The sequence below is a fragment of the Panthera onca genome, chromosome E1, assembly GCF_046562875.1.
Source record: "Panthera onca isolate mPanOnc1 chromosome E1, mPanOnc1 haplotype 2, whole genome shotgun sequence".
Taxonomy (NCBI): domain Eukaryota; kingdom Metazoa; phylum Chordata; class Mammalia; order Carnivora; family Felidae; genus Panthera; species Panthera onca.
In genome coordinates, this window is record NC_138352.1 from 4,471,633 (window position 1) to 4,496,662 (window position 25,030).

The following is a 25,030-nucleotide window of genomic DNA, read 5'->3' on the forward strand; positions in this document are numbered from 1 at the left end:
AAAAATAGAATTTGTTGACTGCAAGGAAATTGTACGTACTACGAATAAATCTTGTTTTGCGAAATGATTTTGCACTCAGTAACACAGAAACCCAGAGAGTTTGCTTTGCCAATGCCGAACGAACAAGGTAAGAGTAAAGAGAATGGATTTGTTCGCCGTCTAAACACAGTGCTAGAAATCAGTGCATCCGAAATGCTGTTCACGTTGTCGCCTGAGTGACTAGCAGTCTCTCTGGTCAAGAGAAGGGTTAAGTGTCGACAGGTTAGTCCGGAAAGCCTTGTAACGGTGACGGCTGGACAGAAGAACGTGGCCTCGTCCGGCCGGTCCTCTGGAGCCCGCGGGCCCCCGGGCTCGACCCGTGTCTCCTTTCCGCACCCCGGGGTGCCGCGCCGGTGGCTGGGGGGCACAGGTGGTGGCCGCGGGCCGCGACGGCGCTGCACCCCCCGCCCCTCCCCCGAGGCGGCGCTGTCCCGTCCGCAACCCGAACGGCGGCGCCGTTCCACCCCGTAACCCCCCGGCGGCGCTGTCCGGTTCCCCGACCCGCGCGGCGCCCCGCCCCGCCCCGCCCCGCCGCCGCGAGCTCGCGCGGCGCGTCCCCAACCCGCGCCCCCGGCCGTCCCCGCGCGCCCCCGGCCCTCAGCGAGGCCTCCTGGGAGTGGGGGCGCAGCAGCCGCGGGAAGGCCGGCGGATCGGCGCGGCGAGCGGCGGCGGAGCCGTGAGTGCGAGCGAGCGAGCGGGCTCGGGGGCGCGTGTGCGCGGCGGCGCCCGGAGGCCGCGTGGGCGCCCCTCGCGCGGTTCTGGGGACCAGCGAGAGCGGCACCGTCCAGTGCGCGTAGAGCGCGGGCCCCGGGTGTCACCTTGCCGTGCCTGGGAGGCACGTGAGCACGTGCACAAGGGGGCGCGTGGACTGAGGTTGGAGCGCACAGTTTAGCCCAGTTGCAACCCGTCCTCGGTCTGAAAAAGAACATTCTCTTCTCGTCCTGGGTGGCCGCGTCTCCGCCCCGGAGGCCACGCTGCACGTGCTCCCCGGCTCCGCGCGGCTCGGGGCTCGTGGCTGTAGATTCGGGCGGGTTTCTGCGCCAAGACGCACCTGCGAGGCGGCACCAGGAGGCACGAACGGGAAAGGCTGTTTCGGGGGAAGCGTCGCGCGGGTCTTCCGGGGTGTGAACACTGCTAAGGGCCTTCGCGTTCGGTGTTGACTGGCCCGCAGGTCTGGCTGTTCCCTTCCGTGGCATTGGTTTTGGTTTTGGTTGTTCACCCCCTCCCGTTACCAAGGGCCTGGTATGGCCTTTAAATGTGCTTTTATGCTTGGAATGTGGAATCGTCAAGTGTTAGTAATAACGTGCATGCTGCTCAGTTCACACGTGATGAAACAAGGCCGCGGTAGCTAAGTAAACTTGTGCACGGTAGCACCCGTGGCAAAGACAAAACGGGTCCAGATCTCCCTCATTTCCAATTGTGCTTTGTTTTGCCTCTGCCGCATGACCTCCTAAGAAGTAAAATACCACAAGCCAGAAACCTAACCGATTTTTTCCCCCAGATTGTTTATAGAAGGGGTTGTAAAAGATTAAACTTTCTTTCAACCCCTTTTCTATTTGAGTGGGGCCATCTGGGGTTGCTCAAAGTCAGAGAAATCAGTCCGTGCACTTTGTCTTAGCACCAAAAAAAAAAAGAGATTCGGTATCCAGAAAAGCCCTTGCTCCCGAGGAGGCATTTAAAAACAAAAACAAAAACAAAAAAAGTCATCATAAAAAAAAAAAAAAAGTCTACTGGAAAATAGGTTAAGTTGGGGCGCCTGGGTGGCGCAGTCGGTTAAGCGTCCGACTTCAGCCAGGTCACGATCTCGCGGTCTGTGAGTTCGAGCCCCGCGTCGGGCTCTGGGCTGACGGCTCGGAGCCTGGAGCCTGTTTCCGATTCTGTGTCTCCCTCTCTCTCTGCCCCTCCCCCGTTCATGCTCTGTCTCTCTCTGTCCCAAAAATAAATTTTAAAAAACGTTGAAAAAAAAAAATTAAAAAAAAAAATAGGTTAAGTTAAAACAAAATCTGCTCCAGCAGTATTGTGAAAACTCAGGCTTCCATCGGCCTACCTACCCTCCTGGTAATTTCTTCCCACTGTTTAGTCTCCGTTGGACCTACGTTTTTGCCCTTAAGCTGATTCACCCATGTAGAGCTCCCCCTGCTGGACCATTGGAGACTTAGCTCTTGGGCCGCTAGGTTTGGATCCCAGGGCTTTCAGCGTCCCAGGGCCACCCAGCTTCTTTGCAGCGACACCAGACTGTCTTGAGCTGTAATTGTCAATAGGTGGCTTTTTTTTCCCCCCTTGAAAAAGCCAGTGGGGGAAAATGAAAGAAAGAAAAAGCCGATGCAAAAGGAGGAACTCATTTGTTCGCTCAACAGTATTTTGGGAGCCCCACCTACCACATGCCAAGCCCTACTCAACGCCTTGGGAATCGAGCAGTGCACAAAACACCTGCTACCGTCACGTACCAAGGGAGGAGACATAGTGAATGAGGGAAAACAAATACTTCTATAACTTTTTTTTCAGGGTAAAGAGTAGAAACAAGGACTGTGTTGGGTAGGATGGTCAGGAATGCCTCCGCAGGAAGACTTGGAAGAAACCAAACTGACGGGTGTGCCAGGGAAAGGGAACAATTGATGCTAAGGTAAGAGGCTGGTGTTTTCAAGGAACAGTTCGAAGGCCAGTGCTAGAGTGGCAGGAGGAAGGGAGGAAACAGTAGCAGCAGGCAGTGCATGAAGAACCCATTGTTAAGGATTTTAGGTTTTTATTTTTTATTTTATTTATTTTTTAAAAAATTTTTTAAATGTTTATTTTTGAGAGAGCATGAGAGAGAGAGAGACAGAGCGTGAGCAGGGGAGGGGCAGAGAGAGAGGGAGACACAGAATCTGAAACAGGCTCCAGGCTCCGAGCTGTCAGCACAGAGCCTGACGAGGGGCTTGAACTCATGAACCGTGAGATCGTGACCTGAGCCGAAGTCGGATGCTCAACCGACTGAGCCACCCAGGTGCCCAGGATTTTAGGTTTTTAAATGTGATCGTGTCTGATTTGTGCCTTGAAAGGATTATTGTGGGGCGCCTGGGTGACTCAGTCGGGTGAGCGTCAGACTCTTGATTTTGGCTCAGGTCGTGATCCCAGGGTCGTGGGATCGAGCCCCACATTGAGCTCAGTGCTGAGTGTGGGGCCTGCTTGAGATTCTATTTCTCTCTCTCTCTCTCTCTCTCTCCCGCTCTCCGTCCCTCCCCTGCCCCCTCCCTCCCTCCTTTCCTCTGCCCCACCCCCCACTCCCATGCACTCTCAAAAAAAAAAAAGTATTGTAAGGCTTCTATATGGAAATTTAAAGCAGGAAAATTAAAGCAAAAGTGGAATTGGGCAAACCAGCTAGATGATTATTGCAGTAATCCAGCTAAGATGCTGTTGGCTTAGATCAGGGGTCCTGGTAGAGTTGGCGAAAGCAGGTTCTGGCTATATTTAGAAAGTAAAGCCAATAGGATTTGGGGAGGAGCAGGTTTGGGGAGGAGGGTCGGGGGTTCCACTGAGGACATGTGAAGGTGCAAATGCCTGGTTGGTGTCAGGTGCTGTCACACAGGCGTGCGTGAGTCTGGACCTCAGCTGCAAAGGCAGATCTTAGAACAGGAGTTGTCGGTGTTGGGAAGGAACTTACGGCTTTGGTTGAATTCTAGGGGTGACGTTGCTAGGATAGTTGCCGGGCTTTTCTTTTCTTGAGTTGCTGGAAAGGTCTATAAAGAATATAAATACGTGGCCACAACGTGTATCTTCTCTGCAGAATATTCGCTGAACTCTGTTTAAAAAGCCTTTACAGATAAAGTGTTCTGGGATATCACTTTTGCTCTCCAGTTTTCCCTCTAGGAAATACGTAGTCACTGAAATAATTTTGGTTCGGACGTGAGAGTTTCTCTTCCAGGAAAAGCCAAGTTGTCGGTTCTTGAACTCGTCATTTTTCTGGTTTTGCACCCTCAGGGAGTCCTTACAAAAGCCGAACACCAGGGGGAGCTAGTGTCCTTACTTATACAAAGGCTGGCCCACCTGTCGGGAGATTGTAGCCCTCATTTATTTGATTTATTTGATTAACATGTGCATGTATGACATGTACACCAAAAACGAGGACAGCTTCTCTTTTCTCCATGCAACTGCTGCTTATAGGATTGACCTTTTAGCACAGAACATGTCGGAATTGTCTTTAAATTGGTCGTTTCAAGCAATGCTCATAACCAAAGGCAATAGTATCCGAACTTTGAATCCCTATTAGTGAGTCTGATATCTGGGAGCTTTTTACAATAAGCATTCGTGATTATATCTGATTTAGGATATTTGAGAAAGAGTACAAAAATCTAAGTGTAGGGGCGCCTGGGTGGCGCAGTTGGTTAAGCGTCCGACTTCAGCCAGGTCACGATCTCGCGGTCCGTGAGTTCGAGCCCCGCGTCAGGCTCTGGGCTGATGGCTCGGAGCCTGGAGCCTGTTTCCGATTCTGTGTCTCCCTCTCTCTCTGCCCCTCCCCCGTTCATGCTCTGTCTCTCTCTGTCCCAAAAATAAATTAAAAACGTTGAAAAAAAAAATTAAAAAAAAAAAAAATCTAAGTGTAATGTAAATACCTCTGGGTGATTTGAATGGATAGCAGGCCATGGGAGCCCGGACTTAGGATCTATATTTTCCCTTCTGTTTCCGTATCACCAGGCATTAAGCCAGAGGAAAGGCAAATAAATGCACAAAGGCTACATGACACATTATGGAAGTACAAAACTGACACCTTTGTTTAAAGGTTTGGAGCCACTGTATCCATTAAGGATACATTCGTAAGGATACATCAGGGATGCATTTGTCTGAAAAGAGACGTGATCTTCATTCATTTTTACCTCTGAAATAATTTTACTTTTGGCGAGGGAAGTAGTCTTCATTTATACCGGACCGTTATTAAGTCGACAAGGTTAAAGCAGAATCTCCTTAATCCCAGGAAATGGAAACCTGTAATTAACATGCTATCAGCTGTTTGATCTTTCCTGTCTTTGGCACCCGTGATCCAAAAGCCACTTTGACCACAGTGATCCTTTCCTGTCAGTCCCGACGTTCCTCTTCGCTGACCATTCCAGTGTTGCGGATGCGAATGGGGCAGGGGGTCAGAGACCACAGTCCACGGGGCCGAAATGCAGCCAGTCCACTGCCTGTTTTTCTTTCCAGATCACAGGCTAATAGGGTTGGTTTTTATGTTTTACACTTCTATGTGGTTGAGGAAAAAAATCGGAATAATACCTCATGATGTGTGAAAGTTTTATGAGATTCCAATTTCAGGATCCATGCATGAGTTTTTATTGAAGCAGGCATGCCCATTCTCGTACATAGTGTCTGTGCTGCTTTCACAGTACAAGCGCGGGGCTAAGTAGTTGTGACAGAACCCACCTGGCCCACACGGCCTTAAATATTTACTATCTGGCCCTTTGCAGAAAAAGTTTGCTGATCCCTGGCACGGACAGTATGCTGTTTACTTAGGATAGCTCTTAGGACTGTTCCGTAACTGGATATAGATAGTCTCAACTATTTATTACTTTCGATAGGCTTTGCTCCTACTCTGTGGTGACCGAGATATCATCTCATTTATATATTTTTCATTAAGAAGTAATCAAGTCCCACAAACACTTCTTGGAAATGTTTAAACGTCTCTAGCAGAGTTAAAAGATTCTGCAGAGGGGAGCCTGGGTGGCTCAGTGGGTTAAGCGGCCGACTTCGGCTCAGGTCACGATCTCGCGGTCCGTGAGTTCGAGCCCCGCGTCGGGCTCTGGGCTGACCGCTCGGAGCCTGGAGCCTGTTTCAGATTCTGTGTCTCCCTCTCTCTAACCCTCCCCCGTTCATGCTCTGTCTCAAAAATAAATAAACGTTAAAAAAAAAGAATTTAAAAGATTCCGCAGCAAAGTGAAAAAAATTATTTATTTGGAATGAATCTTCCTTGAGTTTTTATGACTTTAATTGGATCACACAATGAATGCTGATGAGTCCATTAAAAAAGGAATCCGTCTCTTTAAATAAAAAAAAAAGCCATACATTTATTGCATATCTAGTAGAAGTACCAGAATGTCACAAATACAGAACAGATCAGCAATCCTGCTTTAATTTTCTCCAAAACATTTAAAACCTTGATTATTGACATACTGAAATTGGCATACATTGTTTTTCATGCAGTTAACAGAATGGCAGATTGCTCAGAAATCAGTTATAAATATTAAATTGTATTGAACATTCATAGTAAAAAATGTTGTAAAGTGCTGAAGTCATGTAAGCCCGCAAAACTGCCACAAAGCTCAAAGTCCTTCTCAAGCAGTGACAGAGATTTGCTTACATCCACCATTCCAGGTGTGTCTGTTTTCGACACTTTGTCATTTTTTTCCCCCACCCCCCCAAAGTTTTACAGATTGTCCTATTTCTATGGCTGATAAAATGCTATACAAAATGTAGCAGGTGGTGATGAACTACGCCACTTTCATTTCAGTGCAGAGAAATATTCAAGCTTGTGTGTACCTGTAACCAAACTAGGCTTGTTATATTTTTTCCCCCTGAGTTGTCATAAATTAACAGTAAAGATGAATCAAAGAGCAGTGAGGGACCATCACCTGCAGAGTGAGATTCATTACATGTAAGTAAGTAGCCCCCCTGTGACCCTCACACCTGCCCTCTTTACGGAAAAATGGTAACATGAGAAATTCTATACATGTAGTGTGATTCCAAAAACAAACAAACAGACAAGCAAAAAAAAACCAAACCCAACAATAACCAGTTGACCTGATAACTCTGGCAACTTAGAGCAATCAAGGTTTATATAAGATGTAAATGGCAACTTGTAACATACGATGGTAAAATACGATGTCTCTGCTACCCCATGTGAAATACAGAAATGCTTCAACAGTTAGCTGTTTAAAGGAAGAAAAAAAAATCAGAAATGCTTCCACAATTCAATGAAATAGAATTCCAATCAAAGGAGATCCTCAAGTATTCTTAGGTGATAAAACAAATTATTTTAAGAAGCTAAGGCGATTTGCTATTCATTATTTTTTTTCCCCTTTAACTAGCACATGTGGCCTTTAATCAAATTGAAGAATCATTATAACCTGGCCCTTTTATGAGAGTAACTTTCCAAGAGGTCTGAGGCATTTCAAGGATTTGCCAAAAGGAGGTAAAAATGATGCTTAGGTCTCAGATTTTACTTCTTTTGATTATTTTAATCATCCTAGAATAACTTAATAATAAATAGTGGATTAAATTAAAGATACTACAGTCACATATTTCGGAATACTTAAAAGCAACAGGAAACATATTTTTGAATGCCATTCTGTATATTCTGTGTTGAAATACTTCTGGTAATGACTGGCCATAGAAAGAAGTGGTAATCTTCACATTTATGAAGTTCAAGTTATATATCTATATTTTTTAGAATTTGTTAGCCGAACGTTTGGTCTTAAACTATACTTCATTCCCATGGAATAGTTGAAAAACTGAGAAACCATGATTTGTTAATGGAGACCTCAGTGTTTTCCAAGGGGTTTTAAACAGTGTGTTCCTATTTCTGAAAATGAGAAATTTGAAACGTGATTTAAGATTTTTTTTTTTTTTTTGGTGGCCAATTTCATTTCAGTGATCTGGGCTGATGGCATTTTATAAGATAGTTGTTTATCACATGTGAGAGCTCTTAAAACCACTCTGGCAATTCACGTCACTGTTTTAAACTTGGAATGTGAGCCAAAGGGTCCTTCTTTGTATCTCTTATTGCTACTGAAGACAACCAGATTGATGTGTGGAAATTGCTGGGTTGTTTTTGTTTTGGCTTAAGAAACAAGCAAAAAGGAAAACTTACAAGGGAAAAAAAGAAAAGGATGTTGGTCGTGTTCACATACACATTCCCTTTAAGATGTCGTTTGGAAAGTGCACAGAGCCGACAGCCCCCGTACCTCCCCAGGTCCCCCCCGCCCACCGTCCGCCCACGTCCCGGCCAACAGGGTGGCTGGCGTTACTGCAAAGCATGTCATACTGGCTCCATGGTCACGTGAACTTTATGCTCATTTTTCCCGAGGTCCATTTCAAGAAAGTCTTCGGGTATGTCCTGTAAAGCTTTCCCACGAGGATTCTCGGCCTGGGCCTCGCCTGCAGGACGACGCTGGCATGGTCCCTTTTTACAAGGTCTCACAAGCGCGAGGCACCCAGCAGCCACAGACGTGCCGGCTGCACACGAGTAGAAAGCTCTACTGTAAATCTTACTCTGGTCCACCAGCAGACCTGAGAGAAAGCATTCGTATCTGTTAGCAACATGGCCACAAACCCTCTCTCACCCAGAAGCTTCTCAGTGGCTTAGCCTTCTGTGTTCTAGCTGGGTTTTCGAAAGAAAAAAGGGTGTTGAAGGTATGAGTCTTCCCTAGACTGGGGAGAAGGGAGAAGTCAGACAAACGCACAGCTGAGACGACTGGGTTGCTAGCATGTTCTTCACGGGCTAATCTGTCCTCATGGAGCATAAAACGCGGGACAGTTAGATGCATGCTTCTTGGAAAAGGAAACAGTGAGAAGAAAGAACTCTATTGTTTTCACTTGAGTTCACTTTAGGGCTCTTTTAAGATGAGGCAAGATTTCTGTCCTAATAACTTTTGAGGACCTATTTCCGGGGCTAAGGTATGAAACACACCCAAGTCCTTCCGCCGGGAAATACCGTGTAGTGATCAATTAAGTATTTGCAGAGTGAGTTCTGTGCTCAGTTTCCTCACACCCTTCCTAAGAAGGGCAGGTGACTTACAGAAGTCCTTTTGTGCTGTGGTTCCAAAAGTCAGAGGGTAATGAATGAGGTTATACCGCGATGGGTACCCCTTTAGCATTTACAAGGCAAGATGGCAGCCAAAGGTTGGGGCAGCCTGGACTGCAGACGGAGCTTCTAATCCTGACTTGGTCACTCATTTACCATACGATTGTTGGCTTACATGCTTGGACCTTCAGTTTCCTCCTATTTAAGTCAAGAGAGCTGGCTCAGGTAACCTCTAATCCTGTCAGCTCTGAAATTCTATGGACCATATAAAAACCAGTAGGTTTTAAGACTCTCACAAGAAGCCAGCACAACCGATAAGGGGATAGTAGACAAGGGTTCGGATTTCGTGTATGTAAATTACCTGCAAGAGGTGGTCCCGCCAGTCCTGATATGCTCTGAATGAAGACATAGGCTCCCGCCGCAGAAGACATCTTCTCGATCCCCACGACGTCGTCTTCGGCAAGCAGTGGAATGTGGGTACCCCCTACCGTTCCAACCATGAACCCAAAAAATATGCTGCATGACATCAGACCCCAGAATTCAGTAGCGAAAGTAAAGGCAAACAGAGACACAGTCAACAAGATGACGCAGATGAGCTCAATGTAGATCTTCCGGATGGGCTCTCTGTTGAAGATGCAGCCGGCCCCGATCCTTCCAAAAACTTCAGCAATCGCCATGGTGGACAGTAAGAAGGCAGCGCGGTCCTGTTCGATGCCTAGACTAATGGCCAAGGGAATGATGTACAAGGAAGGTGCGAAGAATCCCAGGGTTGCAAAAAGACCGAACAACGCATAACAGATAAAACTTGTGTCTTTCAAGATGGAGAAGTCCAGTAGAGGGGCTTTCTTATCGCTCCGCTTGGAGCTGGCCTTCACCAGCTGCATATTGGCCTTCGGCCCCAGTTCTATGTTGGCGTGACTAGGCACATTTTTTGGTGAGGTAGTTAATTCTACTCCTGAGTCAATGGAATCTATTGAGGTGCGTGTTTTCTCATTTTCGAGCATACATTGCACTTCCTTCCGGTGTTCGTGTGCGGTTGCTTTCGGGGACCCCGGTCCTTTGATGATAATCGGTCTCAGCAACGCCCCGCAGACGACAATGTTCAGCTGCAGCAAGCCCACGAAGAGGAGACTGTATCTCCAGCCAATGTTGTCCTTCAGAGCCGTGATTGCTTGAGGAGGCGGGGGCGAAGAAGAAAGAAAAATCGAAGGTCAGAAAACAGACTCGAGGCCCAGGAGAAAATACCGAGCAGAAATAAGGGTTCCGGTCGAGTACTAACTTTGGTAAAAGTTAGGACTTGGCAGTTAGTACTTGGCAGGGTGAATGTGGTCCGCCTGTACCGTATCCTTCATTCTAGGCTTTGATGCTGTTCTGAACCAATCAGGGGGAGAAGTGCACAGGGATTATCAGATTCAAACCCAAACCTGTCAGCCTAGGTCCCCAGAAGAGCTTTGGAGGGTGTGTTTTGCCCGGTGGAGGCACGAGAAATGAAGTAAGCCGGTGACCTACTTCCAGGTTTTGGCGAACAGCAGCCTGCAGGCCAAGTCCAGCCTACTGCCTGTGTCTTTGATACTAAAGCCTGTCTGGAATGTGGCCCCGCTCATTCGCCGATGTGGTATATGGCTGCCTTTGTGCTGTAACCCACAAAGTGTGAGGGGTTCTGACAGATACTGCTAGTCTGCGAAAACCTTAAGTATTTACCGTCTGGCCTTTAAAAGACAGAATTTCCTCCGTCTGAGCTACATCACTATGCATTCACTCATGCAGTCTTTGGTAGTCATGGATTAAGCAGAAAGATAAACGAAGCATCTAAGCTCACGGTGATCCCAGAATTCCACGATGACAGAGTTCTACAGTTTCTATTCTGCAGACTGTCGTTTACTGTGTGAGTCCTGCTCCTTCCCGCCAGAAAAGCTGGGTCCCGGGCTGCTGACCAGGGGCAGGCTGCACACTGGAATGGGAGGTTGGGGGAGACGGCCGCAGGGGAGCCCCACAGCAACAACTGAATAATGCAGGCCCCCGCAAGACCTTAAAGTATCTTCGTAATCATCCCAGAAAGGCTAAATGATATTCATTAGAATTTTATGATATTCTAATTCTTTGAGAGCAGACAGGTACGAAGACATGGGAAGCTGGTTATCCAGAAGATAGGCTGAGCAAGGCAGCCCCACATTCCGTGGGGCGGGGGGGGGGGGGTCCAGTTACTTTTATAGCCTGTTTTCACACCTCTCGTTCCTCCCATTAATGTGGGAAACTTCAAACTGCAAGATATTTTAGGCTTGGGTATTTTGAGAAGCTTTATGCTCATCTGGCGAAAGTGGGTGCAATATTCCTCCCTCCATTTACCTTTTTTTTTTTAATATAAATGTTTATTTATTTTGAGAGAGAGAGAGAGAATATCTGAAGCGGGCTCTATGCCAATAGCACAGAGCCCGATGCGGGGCTCGAACTCACGAGCCATGATCTCATGACCTGAGCTAAAGTTGGATGCTTAACCGACTGAGCCACCCAGGCGCCCTTCCATTTGACATTTCTTGGGTGCCTACCAGGTAGCAGGGATTTTCTAGGGAACAAAGCCAACCCAGATGCAGTTTCTACCCTCAGGTCATTCACAGACCACTGAGTCTCCCCACAACATTAAGTGGACAGAAAAGCAGAAAGAATGGCACCAGGGTGTGTGACTGCCCGCCCTTTGCTTAAATTCAACACTTGACATTTTCCCTGTCTCTCTGCCTTCCTATAGACCTATATGCACACACACATTTCATTTTTCTCAACTATGTGAAAAGCTTCAGTCACTAGGACATGTTACCCCTAAACACTTCTACATTAACTCCTTCGATCAAAGTATAATCACAGACACATTCTTCAAGGAAACGGCAGAGTAAGAAACGAATCTGGGTCTTCGAGGTTAACCGTCTGTTGCTGGTTAGAGTGAAATTTACCTGCGGACACTGAGACAGCAAGTAAACTAGGGAGAAAAATTTTGCCGCGAGATTACCTACACACAGATAATAAAGCTAACTTTATCAGCACATTTTAAATCCACACTGAATTTGGTTCTTTTGACAAAGGAAAGATAGTAGTATGACCAGTCTCAAATTATTAAATTAGTTATTTTGGAATGGTTGTTTCCAGCCTTCCCACTGAATGGGCGTCTTAACACCTGTTGACCTATTTAGGTCAACTCGGATTAGTATTAGAGTGGAGGGATTCCTAAAACGGGATGAGGGAGGATAGATCCTCAAACTGCGCTGCAGGAAAGAAGGCAAATACGGGTAGAGTCAGCCGACTGTTGGCCAGAAGAGCAGAGGGGCTTCCCCAACCCGCATCCGTACACGGACCACGACGGTCTGCCTACCTGGGGCGAAAGCGAACATAGCGAAACATTCTCCCGTGGAAGCAATTGCAGTGACCATGGAGCGCCTTTTGTCAAAGTACTGGGATAGAATGGTGACAGTTGGTAGAAAGCTAAAGCAGAATCCCAAACCTGAAAGAGAGCCAGAAAGAAGAGTGAGCATCACATACGATTGATTACAGAAGGGTGCAAAGATCTGGGATTATTGTGTTTTTTAAATTTTTTATGAAAAAAAAATTTTTTTTTTTAAATGTTTACTTACTATTGAGAGACAGAGAGACAGAGCATGAGCAGGGAAGGGGCAGAGAGAGGGGGAGTCACAGAATCCGAAGCAGGCTCCAGACTCTGAGCTGTCAGTACAGAGCCCGACGCGGGGCTAGAACTCACAAACTCTGAGATCATGACCTGAGCCGAAGTTGGATGCTTAACCGACTGAGACACCCAGGTGCCCCTGTTTTTAATATTTAATTTAATGTATGTATGTACATACGTATTTTTAGGAATTACTTAGGTTTTTTTTTAATATTATGTGCCATGTGAAATAGACATTTTTGGTTTCCCCAAAGATTTTTGTGCCAGCAAATACTTTGGTCACGATGCATGACAATCTGAAAATAATACCAAAACAGTTAACCACCAGACAATCGAACCTCTTGGAAATCCAAACAATACATGTCCTAAATGATTACTGGGTAAATGAGGAAACAGAAGCTGCCATTATGAACTATTTGGTGAGGGAGGGGTGTTTATTGTATAAATCATAAGTTCTGGAAGCCAGTGAATTTCATTCTGGAAAAAGGTGCTGTAGTAAAAACTAAAGTAAGATAAAATAAAAGGTTTCAGGGGTGCCTGAGTGGCTCAGCCAGTTAAGCATACCATTCCTGGTTTCGGCTCAGGTCATGATCTCAGTAGTTCATGAGATAAAGCCCCAAGTCGGGCTCTGTGCTGGCAGTGCAGAGCCTACTTGGGATATTCTCTTTCTCTCTCTCTCTCTCTCTCAAAATAAACTTTAAAAAAAAAAAAAAAGGATTTCATTAGAGGTCTAGAAAAGTTGTAACAGTTCGGAGATGCCAGGAGTATAAAAACTGTTTCCTGTGTTTTTTTTCCCCCCCTATTTTTCGGCATTAAAAGAATTTATATAATTCACAATGCACAGACCACTATTGAATATAGTTCTTATATAAGACTTGTATTTAAAAGAAATAAATGGGGGCGCCTGGGTGGCTCAGTCGGTTAAGCGTCCGACTTCAGCTCAGGTCATGATCTCGCGGTCCGTGAGTTCGAGCCTCGAGTCGGGCTCTGGGCTCATGGCTCAGAGCCTGGAGCCTGCTTCCGATTCTGTGTCTCCCTCTCTCTCTCCCCCTCCCCCGTTCATGCTCTGTCTCTGTCTCAAAAATAAATAAACGTTAACAAAAAAAAATTAAAAGAAAGAAAGAAAGAAATGAGCTTTGATAGGTGCAGAAATATATGAAAAGTTGTGCAAATCTTAACTAAATACATATATCATCTGTTAAGCAATGTAGGGACTGCTTTTAATGTCTATTTTTGAGAGACAGAAGGAAAGACAGAGTGTGATCGGGGAGGGGCAGAGAGATGGGGAGACACAGAATCCGAAGCAGGCTCCAGGCTCCGAGCTGTCAGCACAGAGCCCGACGTGGGGCTCGAACTCGTGAACCGCGAGATCATGACCTGAGCTGAAGTCGGATGCTTAACCGACTGAACCCTCCCAGGCGCCCCTGTAGGCACTCCTTTGAGAGGGAAAAACGTTTCCTCAGACCCCAAGACAAAGTCGACCATGCTTGCTTCCTCCCCTACATCCCAGAAGTCTCAGACTCCCACTTTGGAAATACCCGCTAAGGAAATTCCCATCTTACTTTGTGAAAATGATGTCTTTGGGCTGCAAACTAATGCAAAAGAGAAGTTGTCTTTCTCATTGGTAAATATTAAAAAAGAAAAAAAAAAAAAAAACAGTCAAAAACTCTTGGGCACTGAGAAGAGATTCCCGTATCCCCTGGAGTCTATCCAGCCCAGTTTAAAACCACCGATCTGGGGCACTATTAATTTTAAAGGAAAAAAAGAGAAAGAGAAAAAAAGATACATGTTGGGTTGGACCCCCTCCTTCCCCTTCCTTGTTTTTCAAACGGAGCATTTGGAGGACTCTGGAGCCCAGGAGCAGCACTTACCGGATATGATGCCGATTGAAATGTACATGTGGTACAGCTTCCTGGAAAAGGAGGCGGTCACCATTCCCGTGCTGACAAGCAGGCCCCCTGCCACCACCACGAGACGGTGCCCAAAACGAGTGCTCAGGACAGCAGAGAGGGGAGCTGCAGCGAAAGACCATAATGCGACATTTTAATTCCCAGAGGCGTGAACATTAGCCTTCTTAAGATTCCTTCTCAAGTCTTGAACGTGGAGAGATGATGTGCGATATATAATACACTTTACACGATGGTTATATTTGTTCAAACGGGACAGTACATTCTTTGGGCTTCTTAGCGAGAAAGAGTAATAGGATAAAACATATGGCTCTATTTTTAGATGAAAGCAACGCAGGCTCTCCATGAGCACCTATAAAGTTAGGTATGCATGTCATGTGTGCTATTCTGTGACAAAAATGGGCTTTCCTATGATGGCTTGAATCGTCTTCGTTTTCTATATAGTCACTGCTTTGGATTCTTTTTTAGAAAGCTCCCTTTGGGGTCAGTTTCTAGCTCAGTTTCATTTGACTTTTCTGAAAATGATGTGAAAGTACAGTGAAGGCTCAGTTGAACACCCCACGAGGAGGCTAGCTAGGGGCTAGCGAATTCAGAGTGGCTGATGATCATTCACTCATTTGCTTAGGGTCTGTACTCCATATCCTGCAGAACAGTTCGGTCTGGCACATCAGTTTCCTAGTGGTATGTTATTTAGGCCAACACTGATACTCACTTGAATATACCAGGATAAGGGAACCATTGACCATTGGGTAAAAGAGTAATACAGAACATGCTGGATAGAGAAGCAAAAAACAAAACAAAAAAAACCCCAAAACAAACCAAAAAGGACTAAATTTATTCCATTGGGGTGAGTCCATATATAACTCTTCTGTTAGTGGACTATAAACCAGTATTGAATAGAGCTCATAACGAAACCACTCTCATCGCTTTTAGGTGGCACATTGGTGCAAAGCATTAACTCGTATCGTAATAGCATTTAGAAGAATGATCTTCTGGTATAATAGTATTAATGGGAAATTTCTTGTTGACTGTAGCATTGTTTTTTATTATAAAAGAGCTCAAAGTGAAGCTCTGACATCTTTTTATTTAGAATGCCAAAGCTAAAACTTTAGTTCGAATGCACTTACATTGTCTTGCTGAGTAAACTTTCCCAATTAAAAAAGTAAATGTCTTGGGGCACCTGAGTGGCTCGGTCAATTAAGCGTCCGACTTCGGCTCAGGTCGTGATCTCGCGGTTTGAGCCCCGCGGCGGGCTCTGTGCTGATAGCTCGGAGCCTGGAGCCTGCTTCAGATTCTGTGTCTCCCTCTCTCTGCCCTTTCCCCACTCGTGCTCAGTCTCTCTCTGTCTCTCAAAAATGAATAAAAAAACAATTTTTTTTTTAAAGTAAATGTCTTCATACTCAGTTCAACTGGAACTGGAGAGCTCCTCTGTGAAGCTCCCAGGACACTGTACGAGGAGTAGTAAGAAATTCTTTACTCGATAGGAAAGAACCATGGAGCTGCCTCTTTAAGACGTTATGCGGCTGAAAACTAACTACATTTAAAGACAGAACAATTCAGAGATAATAGTTCCATTGTTAGGATATTAGGGTCAGGGAAGTGTAAGGTCAGCCCCATTAACTTTCTGAGGTGAGTTCAGTGGCCGTGTTTTCTTGGAAGCCCTTGCCGTGGCCCCTGATAGACGGACGGACCGTCCTGAGAATCAGGCCTGTAAGGGACCCAGAGACAAGTAGCACATTGAAAATTATACTCAAACATGGGAGTGCAAGCTGGTGCAGCCACTCTGGAAAACCGTATGGACCCAGCAATTGCACTGCTAGGCATTTATCCAAGGGATACAGGGGTGCTGTTTCGAAGGGACACATGCACCCCCATGTTTCTAGCAGCACTGTTGACAATAGCCAAAGGATGGAAAGAGCCCAAATGTCCATCAATGGATGAATGAATAAAGAAGATGTGGTATATATATACAATGGAGTATTACTCGACAGTCAAAAAGAATGAAATCTTGCATTTGGATGGAACTGGAGGGTATTATGCTAAGTGAAATTAGTCAGAGAAAGACAAAAATCATGACTTCACTCATATGAGGACTTTAAGATGAACATAAGGGAAGGGAAACAAAAATAATATAAAACAGGGAGGGGGACAAAACATAAGAGATTCTTATGTATGGAGAACAAACAGAGGGTTATTGGAGGGGTTGTGGGAGGGGGGATGGGCTAAATGGGTAACGGCCACTAAGGATTCTACTCCTGAAATCATTGTTGCACTAGATGCTAACTAATTTGGATGTAAACTTTAAAAAATAAAAAAATAAGAAAAGTATACTCAAACCCCATTTTCTCAGAGGCACTCTGGTTAGCCAGTGAAATCCTTTAGGGAAGCGGCTGTCTGCATTCAGAGTGTCCCTCCTGGATAAGATTTGTAATTTTACATTATTTCCTGATTGACATCCTCCTGCTCTTCACGCATCCACATTTACACATCCCGACCTCTTTCCTAAGCATGCGTTTATGAGACCAGGGCTAGTATGGCAAGTCCTTTTGCTGTTGCTTCTTCAGAAAATGACTACATAGGACGGGGCTTTACTGCGGGCCTCAAAGTAATCTCTCGTATCCTAAGACTATGCATACAGTAGGTGCCTAGTGCATGTGTGTATAAACTGAAGGCCATCAGGGCAGGCAAACGGGGCTCTCTCCTTCAGTGCCTCTTGTTACTCGCCATCCCCAAGCCTCTGAAAACCCTATTACTGAACTGAGGCTAGAAAGGGCCCATGGGCCATTTGAGGAACGCGTTGCCAATATGGTGAGTGCATCATGTAGTTAAGCCAATGAAGAGCGGCACATGCTTCCATATCATTTAAACAGAAAGAGGTACCAACCTGTGAATGTTAAGACAAATACACATATTGATATGACCCACGAAATCCTGCTATTAGATTCATTAAAACTGTCCATTAAGTCATTGAAGAAGACGCCAAATGACTTGATGATGCCGTATGTGAAGACTTCAACGAAGAAAAAAGACACAGCCACCACCCAGCCCCATCCTCCGTCAGGCACTTGAGTATAAACATTGGCTCTGGAACAAAGCTGTGATGTCTTTTGGGTCATTCTTAATCTGAAATAAAAAGTAAAAAAAAAAAAAGAAGAACATCAGACCAGCCAATAGCATGAGGGTTGATGATTCTGCTACTCTTTAGCAAACATAACAGATAAGGACTACTTACCACATGTCTTAGGGTGATGAATATTTGAACAATGTGCGGTTACTATAAAGTCTCTGGATAACAATTACACACTTATTTAATTGTCACAGCTGGGAAGTCTTCCTTCCAGATTCTTTGGGAGCTCCGAAGACTTGTATTGTATACAGAGCCCCCAAAGAATCTGGAAGGAAGACTTCCCAGCTGTGATAATTAAATGGGGAAAAAACAAACAAAAGGGATCAGAACAGCGTAGTTAGAGGCACCCTGAAGGATACAGAATGGCCACCAGACCGAGTATTGATGCTGACCTTGAACTTGAAGACAAGTTAGGTGTAAAGGAAGCGTGGGTTGATCATAATGTTGATCAGAAATGAAGCCTAGGAAAAGGGAGGCTAAGAGGCAAACACTGTCAGTCCATCTAGCATCTTCCATAGGATAAATGTTTGTGGCATCCTGTGTGTCTCTGGCTGATGCCCCCAGCCATTCAGATCATCAGCTGCCTCTCCTTCTGATTATGATCTGGCATTTTCCATGCGGATGTACCTACACGAACAGAATGTAACCATTGTGAATAAGTTCCTCAGAGTTAACCACTACTTGATGTATTAGCAATTGACATATACTCAGTAACCGAATAGAGCACTGAAAATTTGCAAGGCCTGGGCAGCCAGTGAACCTAGCCAAGTTACCCTGACCTCAATATGCTTTTGCATGTGAACTGCCACAAACATCAGAACAAACAGACCTGTGCCTGTAACGCCACCAGTAAGGGGAAACACTATACTTAACATTGGAGGGAGGGGGGTTGAACTTGCGTCTTCCCCTCTGGGAAGTGTGCTTTCAGAGCCTCTGGAGTTACGCTTTGAGACGGTGATGTGTTTCTAGCCCAACCCAGAATTACTATCTGTAATAATGAGTCCGTGGCCTTAGAGCTCTTGAATTTAAGAATTCTCTACAATCATACAGTTGTGTACAGGTTGAATTTTTAGAGGATGCATGGTGTCCTTCTCCTGGCCATTAGGTTGTCGTGTTCAAGTACTAAGGCAGGTTTTATTGATGTTGGAGGGCAGCTGAAAAATAACGGGACACAACCTCATCTCTCCGGCGGACTTGCCAATTTTTGGTATTGGGATCTAACCACATTCTGTTAACTCTCTAAATCATAAAAAGCAGCAAATCTGACCCAACTTAGTGTCCTTCATCCTATCGATGGTGCCATTTGCACTGTAGACTGAGACTCTAAAAGGACAGTATACTCACTCTTTGTCCTTCACTGTTAAATATTTGATTGAACGAAATAGGGCATAAGATGCTTAAAAAAGCTTATGCCCTCTGCAGCAAAGGCCTCTGCGTTTTGCTGTGTGTCAGTGCATCCTTTCTGAGAGCACATACAAAGGTGGGAAGGCCAGTTAAATGGATCAAGATGTAGGCTGGGCAGCGACAGAACAGCTTGGCATCAGCCTTCCCCAACAAGGAAAGCAGCTGATTGAAGACACAAGCCGGGAGCCCTCCCGCAAATGAGGTTTTCACAACACCCCTCCTTCATCAGACTTTCAAAATTCACTCCCAAGGTGAGGCAGCTGGGGCAGGGGTGTGAAAACACTACTAGGCTGAAGGTCTAGTACCCCCCTCCCCCCAAAAAAACCCCACAAAAAGTACTTCCCAGTAATAGGGTCCATCTAGTATTTGGTGTTTATCCCTAGAGAGAGGTGTTGGGGAAGGGGAAGAGGGAGAGGGAAGTGGTGGGAGCTCACAGCTTAGGTCCTCAGCTTCACCCCTTCCATTTCATCCCCCTACCAGGCTGTTAGTTTGGACTTTTCCTTGCGGAGCCCAAGACGCCTTTACTAGCCTAACTGGCTCCGTGTGTCCAGTACGATTAATCTCTTTGAAATGCTGCACTGTCATGACATTTTTCTGCTCAGCCTTTTTCAGTGGCTTTCCTCTTTCTGAGGGATAAAACCCATGGATTAGCCTGGCTTTCCATGCCTTCATCGTTGGACCCCACCCTATCTTTGTAGTCTTCTTGCTTCCCATTCTAGGACTTGACTCAGGCTGTGGTCCAAATGGACTCCTCCCTGCCCGCTAGTCTCTAACCACCTTGCCCATGGCCAGGCCCTCTCCCCCGCCTCCGGGACTGGTTGCCCCCCACTTTTACAGATGGCACCTGTCAGACCCTGCTCCGTCAAATCTTCTCTCTTCCATAATGCGTCCTCTGACCAACTCAACCTAGGGGGTTCTCTTCTTGTGACAGGTATCACTTAGCAATGGGGTGTTGTTTGTGTTTACCTTATTTGCTCATGGAAATAATAGGCTCATGGAAAACAAACCCTGGGGCCTTTCTCTCTTTGTACCTCCTTCTGCCTTCCTGCCCCCAGACCTTTCACACAGCTTGTATTTATTTTTTTCAACAAAGTACCTAGGAGGGGCCAGACCCTATGCTAGGCATCAGGGATACTACGGTGAAAGACAGAGGGATGGTCTCTGTCTCCATGGACTTAAGTCCTTGTTGACGGTAATGATAGGAACCCTATGACTGAAATGCATAGTAAAACCACTTGGCCATGTCCTTCCAGAGTTCAGCACATTTCTGACAAGCAGTTAGACTAAGTGGCAATGAAGTCCAAGGACCTCTGGCATGACTGTTCTAACCCAGAAGGGTGCTCCTAAGATCTTAGGGCTCAGGACCAACCTGAATAAAAAGACTGGCATAAAATTGATAAAGGCAAAAAAAAAAAAATTGATAAAGGCCCCCAAGACTGAATTTCTTTCTAGCCTAAAGCCTCCACAGGGTCAAGAGACAGTCTTTCTGTTGGACTGTATGTAGGACAAGATTGTAGTTTTGGTATGAAGATAAGATTACCTATCCATCGTCAGAAGACTCTGGTGATAGGTATCTATCTCACTCGTTCTTTGCATGTTATGATCTGTGGTTTGAACGTGCAAAATGGGTGCAATTTCCACCAACCGGTAGCCCGGAGTGGTGTTAGAATTATAGAATGTTAGGGAATTTAGAGCTCATTTGTCCGTCTCCTTGTAAAATCTTACTCATTTTTCTTTACAAAAGGTGGAATCTAGACCTAAGAGAAGGCACTTGACCGAAACTGTTCAGAATCAAATCTCCTGTCTCCCAGCGTCGTCCTGCCCTATCAGCCTAAGGGACAGCATTTTAAAGGCCTGGAAGGGGCTGTTTTAGGCAGAGATTGGGAAGAATTTCTTTCAATGATAAGAGCTCTCTTGACCTCCCTATGTAAAGTTCCATAAGCTGTGTCACCACTTAACTGTGTGACCTTGAGAAAGTCAAGTGCACCTCTCTGGGCCTGAGTTCCTCATTAGTCAAATGACAAGGTTGGACTGGAGAATCTTTAAGGTTCCATTCAGCTTTACCAGTTTATACTGTGGTACTCAGCACCGAGTTCTATGAATCACCTGATTCCCCCTGGGCAAACCTGGTGGTCCAGGGAAAGCCGGGAGCTAGGAGGAAGGTGCAAATGCTAGATGGTTCTTGCAGATGTGGGCAAAATGTATTTGGACACCGCTCAGATCTGATCTTTGGCAGCTGGTTGGAAGACAGCAGACTTGACTCTATGTCTATGTTCAATTCCTTTGGTTTTTTTTTTTTAAACTTTGCTTTATATCTTTGCTACTCTCCTGAAGCTAGATCCAAATAGAAGTTTCACCTGCACTGTTAGGGTTTTGGAGGACAGACGCTTTCTTAGTATTATTACTGGGGACATCATAAAGCAAAGATGACACCCCCAAACCCACTTCCTCCAAAGTGTATGCCTTTATCCTCCTAAAGCATCCCACGTCCTGTTATATTTATCGTTGGAGAGAAGACCACAATATAGAATAATCACAGAATAACCTGGTTTCTAGAACATACTGGATGAGAACTTCTGTGTTCTGCATGTAGGATCACATAGGGCAGGCACCTACAAGGGCAGCCAGCAGCTCTTTCCAGACCCAGTGCCCGGCAGCGCGTCTGGCACCTAGTATGTGCTCAATAAAAGCTCCTTCGACAAAGTAGGAGTCTTGCCCTACTGCCGAAGCGGTGCCCTGCTCTATCCCTATGAGACCCAAGTGAGGATGTCCCTGCTTGCAGAATAAATCCCTTCCTGGCCTCCTCTCCTTATGTCCATTCATTCCGCAGGCCAACCGGCTTAAAAGTGTCCACCTCCACAAGGCTAGAAACAAAGGCCTGAATTTTGAACTCAGTTACTTAGAATCCTCTATCAATTCCAGGATACCAAATACTGCCTCGGTCTTATGGCGATGCGAACTGATCTTACGGGATGGGACGCTGGTTTACTGTGTGGGGGTCTAACAGGTGAGGCAAGCTGAGTGGGTGAATCACTCTGCTCCTTGATTTGTGTTGTCAGCAGGTAAACAGAGTGTTGTCCCGATCTTTCCCTGCCCTAAGAAGCTATGGTTCTAGGACAGCCTTTGAGCCGGACTTACTCCGAGTTAGACTTTCATCCTCCACTCTGGAGTCCTCTGGGGCCAAAGCCCACGCGTTTGTTGTCTGGAGGCCCTTGGGCATTATTTGTTGAACGTCTGTCTACCATTAACTGGCTGCACAATCTTGGGGAAATCACTTAATCCCCAAATTTCATCATCTGTAAAGTAGGGACTAGCCACAGCAGACTTGAGGGTCCCAACTGTAAAGTTCTATAATGAACGGGGCTTCCTGGCAGCTGAGCCGCCTGCTCCCTGATGTTTTCCCAAAGGAAGTACAATGACAAAACATGCTGGGCAGTTTGAAATATTTCCTATGAGCATTTGGTTGTCTTCACCTTAAATAAATGAGGATTCTGCCAAGGTGTGGAAGTCTGCTATACCTGGGAATTTCACTGTGATTTGATCTGTTGAGTAAAGGTTTGATTTGGGGCCATCAAGAATGCAAAATATTGGATTATTATAGACCATCAGAGCATCAGTCCAGGGTCAGTTTAGAGCAAAGTTCAAAATGCAGGCTTTGGATGGAACGGTGATGGCTGCTGGTTAAAGCCAAGCCTCCGCAAAAGCAGGGCTAGACTCTGTTCTTAAAGGCGTAGCCTGGAGAACAGCTTTTGACAAGCCGTTTCCCCCTTGCCGCCCCCCCCCCCCCCCCCGGGTCAAAACCAGTCTGCATTCAGGTAAAGTTCATCTGAATTCTCTACTAAAAAAGTCCCAAACCTAACCTGGAGGTCTGCCTCAGCAGCTTTGAATCACTGGATAAAACCAATTCACCCATTTTACAAGATCATGATGTTGAAATGTGAACCCCTAGTTTAAGTGTCCTCCTCAGGGGTTCCACTGAGAAAAAGTCCAGTTTTTGGAAACCACAGAAGGAAAACTCACAGTTAGTGGTACTCATTAAGGCAGAAGGCGCTTTTCCACTTGGCTGCATTGTTTATTTATGAACTGGAACTCTATCTTGGCTACCCTTCCCTTAATTATGAGAAGAGGTATTTCTTTATCCCTGGGGCAGGATGTATCGCTGACCCCCCCAAAATGCCGCATAATGGTGCTTGGGACATGGGAAGAAGCGTCACTCAGAAATCTCAGCAGAAACACATGGTATTTTTTTTGCAGAGAAGACACTCATGTTCATAGGATTTGCAAAACAGATTAACTGAGAAATCTCATTCTCGGGGTAGAAACCATCTCCTTCAAGAAGGAGCCCGCACGGAGTGTCTAACTGTGCAAACAAAACCAGCTTCCAGGTTGTCAAGTTGTAATGCTCCTTCCCCAGTTGGCTCCGGGGAGCTTAGTCTCTTAAGGCTAATGCCCCCCGCGTCTGGTGACATTTTACATGCCACCGAACAAACTTCTATCACCTGTCTGCTGGGGGGCACGGTGGGGATTTAATTTAAAAAAAAAAAAAAAAAAAAAGAGTAAAAAAAGAAAAGGCAAAAAAAAACACAACAACCCCAGAAGGAAATAACCCATTTCCTCTGCAAAATCATCCTCCGCCACTACGGAACTGCTCAGCCACACGGGCGCTTTCCCGCGGCTGGCAGCCGCAACCGGGAACCTTGGAAGTTGAGCGGGACCAGCCGTCAGGCGCTGACAGCTCGGACGGTCAAGGTGTAGGACCCGCGCGCTCTGCCTTCCCAATGCGGGGTCACGTTGGCTGCCCCGGCAGTGTGTGTCGGCTTGGGTGGGGGGGGTGCGGGGGGGACAGGGATTCCCATTTGCCCTGGCGCTGCCTCAGTGGCCGGCCTGCGCGCGCGCGCGCGAGCCTGGGGAAGCTACCTCTGACATTTCGCTCCTGTGACGCGCGGGCAACTTCATGCAGAAAATCCACGCAGGGGTGAGCGGGCGCCCCCGACTCGCTCGATGGCCTGAAGCCCCCAATCCGGGACGGGGCGGGCACTCAAAACCAAGCCTGCCTCTAGCTGTTTTCCAGACCCCAACTGCCAGCCAGGGCCACGGACAGTCAACTCTCAGCTGCCCACACTGGCTTAGAGCGCGTCATCCTGGTGGCCCCGGGCATTCCCAACTGTCAGAGAATATTTTTCAGAATAACCTCTCCAAAATGTTAAGATGTTAAGTGGTCTCCTCCCGCCGTCCTGCCCACCCCACACACCACCAGCCCCCCCCCCCAAAAAAAAAAAAAGCCCCCAACACAGATTAAAAAAAAAAAAAAAAACCCACCCCACAATCAAACTTTTAAACATGTAAAATAATAAAACCAACTCACCAAGTTAGAAGGGAAGAGAATAAACCCCAAAAGGCTCCCAATAAGGCGGAGGCTTGGCCTCCCCCTCCTTATAAGCCGCTCGGTAACATGAGAAAGGTTTAACCCCTTAGGGCGTGGGCCCGAGCCTACCGCAAACTGGCTCCGGCGGGTGAGCACCGGGCGCCCGGCCCGCAGCGCCCCGGCCCCGGCCCCGGCCCCCCACCCACGGCCGCGCCTCGGGCACCCCGGCCACACCCTCCCCCCGCCCCCCACCCCGGCCGCCTGCGCCCGGGCCCTGCGTGCGGCTGCCCGCGCCCCGGCCCCGCGTCGCTGCCTATCCCTTATCCTATACCGGCTGCAGCCGGTCTCCGCCGGCCTCGGGGGCGCGCCGCCGCCGACCATGTGCTGCGAGCGCCGAGCGCCGCCAAGGAGGGGGCCGGACTGGCGCGCGCGCGCCGGCCCACGTGGACCGGGGCCGCGCCGGGCGCGCGCCCGCCCCGGGCCCGGGCTGGGGGTCACGGAAGGTAACGGCGTCGCCGGCTGGTGCCAACGGCGGGGTCCCGCGGGGCCACCCCCGCCCCTGCCGCCGGGGTCCTTGGCACGCCGCCCCGCTCCCCCCACCCGACCCGGGCGCGGCCGTGCGCGCCTGCCCGACCGGACCCCGGCGCTTTGCTGCACCGCAAGCGGGGAGCGCGGGCGTGCTCGGGGCGCCTGCACCTCTCCTCCGGCACCCCCGGCCGGGCGCGCGCGCGCGCGCGCGGGGCCCCAGGGC

At 47.1% G+C, this 25,030-nt stretch overlaps 2 protein-coding genes across 8 annotated transcripts in view; one reads left to right on the plus strand and one right to left on the minus strand.

Annotated features, from left to right (window-relative positions):
- Positions 1-602: 602 nt before the first annotated feature.
- The window catches only part of ARSG (arylsulfatase G), a 107,683-nt gene continuing 83,255 nt past the window's right edge, over positions 603-25,030 (plus strand). For 3 of the 4 annotated variants that reach the window (XM_078438236.2, XM_078438237.2, XM_078438238.2), the window contains exon 1: positions 603-715. The gene's annotated coding sequence lies outside the window, so the exon portion shown is untranslated. Of the gene's footprint in view, positions 716-2,544; positions 2,663-25,030 lie in introns of all 4 variants that reach the window. The other variant, XM_060645599.3, reaches the window with a different exon arrangement.
- Positions 5,241-24,731, minus strand: SLC16A6 (solute carrier family 16 member 6). 4 transcript variants are annotated; one of them, XM_060645605.3, is made up of 7 exons: positions 24,280-24,542; positions 17,903-18,137; positions 17,268-17,506; positions 14,348-14,491; positions 12,168-12,296; positions 9,168-9,977; positions 5,241-8,292 (listed from the first exon to the last, which is right to left on the minus strand). In XM_060645605.3, the coding sequence occupies exons 3-7, from the start codon at positions 17,497-17,499 to the stop codon at positions 8,042-8,044; spliced, it is 1,566 nt and encodes a 521-aa protein (XP_060501588.1). In that variant the 5' UTR covers positions 17,500-17,506; positions 17,903-18,137; positions 24,280-24,542; the 3' UTR covers positions 5,241-8,041. The 4 variants fall into 4 exon arrangements, with proteins under 4 accessions (XP_060501588.1, XP_060501587.1, XP_060501589.1 ...); XM_060645604.3 differs by lacking the exons at positions 17,903-18,137; positions 24,280-24,542 and adding an exon at positions 24,611-24,731; XM_060645606.3 differs by lacking the exon at positions 17,903-18,137.